The sequence below is a fragment of the Brassica oleracea genome, unplaced genomic scaffold (genome assembly GCF_000695525.1).
Source record: "Brassica oleracea var. oleracea cultivar TO1000 unplaced genomic scaffold, BOL UnpScaffold01006, whole genome shotgun sequence".
Taxonomy (NCBI): Eukaryota; Viridiplantae; Streptophyta; class Magnoliopsida; order Brassicales; family Brassicaceae; genus Brassica; species Brassica oleracea.
Window position 1 is genome coordinate 14,774 of NW_013617584.1, and position 5,581 is coordinate 20,354.

The following is a 5,581-nucleotide window of genomic DNA, read 5'->3' on the forward strand; positions in this document are numbered from 1 at the left end:
ACTTGGCCTGGTGTGATCTTGAAAAATTGACCTATAGCTTGAAAAATTAACCGATAACCTTAAATCATACAACAAAAAAATTACAAATAGCCAAAAAGTTCATATATATTCACCTAAACCAAAACCGTAACAAAAATAAAAGAGGTGTCTGAATATCTCTAATATAGCTAATATATAGTTTAAATATTAAGTAGTATATTTAGTTTAAATAACAAAATATCCTAAAAACACACTATAAACTAAATTATTTGAATATTTTTCATCCAATTTTTATCCAAACAACATGAATTACCATATATTTAATTCAAAAATCCAAATTATCTATTTTTAATTGAATTATTCAAAATTACTCAAAAAAATCAGAACTGAGCCAAATTGGATCCAATTTTTTTGTACTTACCTTTGTTACTCAAAACAAACCAAAAACCAAAATAACAGAAGTTAAATCGAACCAAATTTTATAAATACCTGAACAGTCCACAACCAAAAAACAACAACCATAAATACTCGAACAAAAAAAATAATACCCAAAAATAGCCCAATGTATGAGCAAATAACACATTATTGGGTGTATTTATACTTTATTTGCTAGAGTTTTCAAAGGACGGTACTACAAGAAAGCCTCACCCCCGGAACTGATCCGTTCTTATTCTCTGTCATATGGCTGGCGGAGTATTGTTTCTGCTAGATCTCTCGTAAGCAAAGGACTAATTAAAAGGGTGAGATCTGGATCAACCATATATGTATGGAATGATCCATGGCTCCCAACCACTCACCAGACACCAGCAAATACAAATAACCAACACAATTACCCAGACCTTACAGTGGACTCTCTCATAGATCATGCATCACGAACTTGGAACTCACAGGTAATTCGGGCTTTGGTGGATCTTGAGGATGTGAAGATTATAGAAAGCATAACACTGAGTAGGACTCAGATGACATACATGGATGGATGGCATTTCACAAAGAATGGGAGATATACGGTTAAATCAAGATATCAGGTCGAAAGAGCTTACCCAGATAAGGAAAAACCACCAGGAGTGTTTGTACCTACAGTTGATATTTTGAAGGAATTATGCTGGAAAATAAGATGCCCACCCAAGATAAAACAATTCTTATGGCAATTGGTTTCATGGTGTATAGCAGTTAAGAAAAAATTGCAAGCACGAGGAATACAAGGGGACATATGTTGTGCCAAGTGTGGAGCCCCAGAGGAATCGATAAATCATGTATTTTTTTAATGTCCTCCAGCGATTCAGGTTTTGACGCTTTCAAAGATACCGTCAAATCCGGATATATTTCCAACTAACTCTCTTTTTACAAACATGGATCACCTATTTTGGAGAGTTATACCGCAAATGGATGATCACCAGTTCGCATGGATACTATAGTACATTTGGAAAGCAAGAAATAATAAAGTGTTTAGTAATTAGGATATAGACCCCAGGGACACCCTTAAATTTTCAGAAACAGAATCAACACCTTGGGCCGAGGCAAAAGTGCTGAACACGCAGAGGGTAGCAACTCAGGTAGAGGCTGCGGCCCTACCGCCAATTCCGGGCATATGGTGTTTTACAGATGGTTATTGGAAAGAAAATGATCTTTTCACCGGACAAGGCTGGTATAGCACTCTACAAGGTGTTGATGGCCTGATGGGGGCACGAAATGTTAGGGCTAGCGTCTCACCCTTTCATGCAGAGGTGGAAGCGCTACTATGGGCAAATGGAATGTGTGAGGAATTTACGTCATTTTCAGATCACTTTTGCAACGGATCATTTTCAATTGGTGAAGCTGTTTTCAGAACCAGAAGAATAGACAACTTTTACAAGTTATTTGGAAGATATTAAGACCCTGAAAGAGAGTTTTCTTAGCTCAGAAAGCATTCATGTACCAAGGACGCAAAATACAAAGACGGATACGCTAGCACACAGTGTCATGAAACAACCGTCTTTCGTTGTTCACATGGATGTGGAGCCTCAAGTTTGATATACAGAATCAGTATGAATCTGTTTTTAAGTTGATAACAAATAAAAAAATATGTATACATTCTCACCAACGATCTCCAACCGAGACTGCCCACACAACCTCTTATTCCACAAGAGATGGTGAAGAAAACATCAACTGGAAACCCTAAGATCCTACCTGCTGTTCTCAAAGAGTGATATAAAAAGAGAAAGCTTGATACGCAAGGATTGCACATCTCAGCAACGCTTACCGTAAAGACCATCAAATACCCACTAGATTTATGTTTGATTCAAAACAGAAGGTCACTACTAAGGACTGATATGTATCAACCAAATCGAGGTGCTCTAGAGTGTGACAAAAGGCAGTCATGGTTAATTGGCTAATATATTATGACAAACTGCAGAGCTCTTACAATGAACTAATGGAGTACAAGCTTCTTCTTGAGAATTCGCCTTATTATTACCACAGAGAGTCCTGAATTGGTTTGTAACTAATTTTACATCTTTATGGTTCTGTAAAATATACTATTATAGATGAGCTTTGGTCAACACAATTTTAATGATATATATCTCATGCATTCATGTGTATGTTGTGTGTCTTTTTAGGCTGCTGATTTTTCTGGTTCGGCTAGAAGTAGTACCGCTCAACAGCGAGAGATAGAATCACACAAGTGGGTGAAGATGCCCTCGGAGCTCTTTTGCAACTGTTTTACTTCTTCAAATTGTGTTTTCCGCAAATAGCTTTACAAGCTGCCCTTTTTAACAGGAGAGCACTCTGTTAATCTAACAAAGCAAGTAAATCTTGGATTCCTTACTGGACTGGTGCCACGCGAAAATTCAATGGTGTTCGAGAGGATTCTATTTCGCGCAACTAGGAGCAACATCTTTATACAAAGTTAACAGTCTATCATTGAGGAGGTTGGTGTGGATCCCTACTATGTGGAGAAGGTAGCTTCTTATTTTCTACTTTTAACTTCTCCTAGACATTAAAACTGCGGTCTTTTTCTATTGCAGGCTCATTTAAGTTAGTCTAAATTCTATATGTAGTTAATTTCTTTCTCGTATGCATATGCTTATATTGGACATTGGTTATGCCTCTATTGTTTTATTTTTGTTTTGTTGATCTACCTAGGTTAGTAATTATTCTACATAGAATGTTGAGTTTTGCAGAACTTTTTTTAGTTATTTTTTAATATGTTATACGCTGCAATCTTTTAATATAAACACCACCATTATAATCAAACATGATAAATCTAAATATATATAATTCCTCCATGCCCAAATATTCTTAAAAACCATAAAGGTATGATACATTTTTTTTGTAAATACTAACATAAAACACACATAACGAAAATATATAAAAATAATATAGATACATACATCACACGTAGATTATATTCCGTGCATAGCGCGGACCGACCTTAGTTATAAATATAAACTAGCTTTATGTTTATATGGATGGTTTATAGGTTTTTGATAGTTTTAATGGTTTTTATCAGTTTAATGACTCTGAGATCCAATCCGACTACCTAACCGGTTCATACTCAAACGAATTATTAGACCTAACCTAGCAAAATAACTGGTTCATTGTCAAATCCGGTTCAACCATCGGGTGGTCTGGTTTTAAAAGTACTTCTATAGTTTTCAACTAGTGACAATTCAAAAAAACATTATTAGTATTTTTATTATTAAAATATTAATTATTAAAATATGCATTCAAATTACAAAAGAAATAATAATAAAAATGCAAAAAATCATCTTTTCAGAGGAAGCATATATTATATACTTATTAATTAATTAAAGTGATAAAAGTTACGTAAATACCTGATTTGTTTGTTGTTATATATATGTGGGATAATTGTGAAATAAAATATGTTTGGAGAGCAAATGTATAATTTACGTGAATCAAAATGTTAAAACGGAGTTTTGTACTCTTACTAAATTAATGTTTTTAAATTGATTGCGTAGACAAAAGATGGAATGCGATTGATGATCATGATTATGATGCATGCGGTAACGGACATATACCCTGTAGATAAGTTTTATATTCAAATTAACAGGATGATATCACACACAGATAACCTATGGTCACAATTTTCATTAAGCCGCTTCGTTGAGACCAATATTACACAGAGATGCCAAACCATATGGCATATTAAAATCAAGACCAAGTTCACAAAGTAAATACAGATTCATAAACGATAGAAACTCAAGAAACAAAAAGAATAAGTCTTATGCTAAGTTATTTGAAGCTTATATATAGGACTACTGCAGACAGAGGATGAATCATTATGTAAATATTCATCAAGTTGAAGCCGCGGCAGCCTCTGCTTCAAGGAGTTGCTTCACCTTAGTGATGTAGTCACTCATGGCTTCGTCAGTGGATTTTCCTGACATCCACAAACAAAACCAAGACAAAATCAAAAACCCCTCTCGAATCATGGGCGAGTGTTCAACTTCAGACAGCAACCGCAGGCTACATTTGGTTACAAGGAAATCAGTAGCAACTCAAATACGAAATGAAATTACCTTCAAGGGCCTTCCAAGCATCCCACTTGGCTCTTTCCTCCATGCTGAACATTCCAGGACGACCTTCGAGTCAATCATAACAAAAAAAAAAGCTTTATTAAAACAGCAAAAGTTGAACCAAAAAGCAAACCGAAAGATCTTAACATGGGAAATATTAACTGGTGGTGACAGGCCCGACGGTGGCTTGCTTGTAGAGTCCGTAGAGGATGAGCAAGTTCTCGTTTGAGGGGCTCGTTGTGAGCTTCTTGACATTCTCAGCATGCTCCTCGAAGTCCTCCTGCACAAATCAAGAAGAAGAATTTCTAATTACCTAGCTAAAACAGTGACCACCATCAAAACATACTACTACTACAACTCCAATTCTCATATCTCAAGGGGATAAAGAGACTTTAAATCAAACTCAACACATGCGTCACTACAAACAAAGATTCAAACCTAAAAAAAGATTCGATTCTTCATGAAGCTATATATGCTTATGAGAACAAAACTTGGACAAGATGATACACATATAAGTGTTGGGGTCGAAAACGGTTATGACGAAGTTAATGTCCAAATCCCCGAAGAAGAAAAACGTAGGAAACTTTTTCGACAAATACTTTTTCGAAATAGATTCTTCTTTACGAAAACCTTTACGGAAGAGACTCGAATCATCGGACAAGAACTCGAGAAGGATCGCTACGTAGCGACCAAACGCCCATTCCGCTCGGTCGCTACGTAGCGACCGAGCTCTTTCGAAACGTCGATACGACATCAGTCCATGCATTCTCGTCTACCCTTCGATGCTATCTCCCGAATACCGTAGCGAACCCGTCTCACATTCCCCGCCATTTCTAAGTTATCAATAAAACTTTACCGTTAAAACCGCGGAAAGTTCATTCTTTATCGAAAGAAGACGTAATAAACGCTTCAAGTCGGAAGACGGCCCAAAGGGACCTAAGACATGACTCGAGACCCGACTTACGATTTCTTAACCAACAGCCTGTAAACCGCATGTCAGTTTACGCTTGGTTCGCAAGGAAAGATAAATGTCAAGTTTCCGCGGATAAATACGAAATTTTGAAGATAATTACGAAGATCGAAAAAAT

General features: G+C 36.2%; 1 protein-coding gene across 1 annotated transcript in view; it reads right to left on the bottom strand.

Moving 5' to 3' along the window:
- Positions 1-4,053: 4,053 nt before the first annotated feature.
- The window catches only part of LOC106320668 (acyl-CoA-binding protein-like), a 10,072-nt gene continuing 8,544 nt past the window's right edge, over positions 4,054-5,581 (bottom strand). The window contains exons 2-4 of the mRNA XM_013759034.1: positions 4,656-4,773; positions 4,497-4,559; positions 4,054-4,357 (exon numbers count right to left, since the gene is read on the bottom strand). Of these exons, the coding sequence (XP_013614488.1) occupies positions 4,272-4,357; positions 4,497-4,559; positions 4,656-4,773 (267 nt within the window). The 3' untranslated portion in view covers positions 4,054-4,271. The remainder of the gene's footprint in view (positions 4,358-4,496; positions 4,560-4,655; positions 4,774-5,581) is intronic.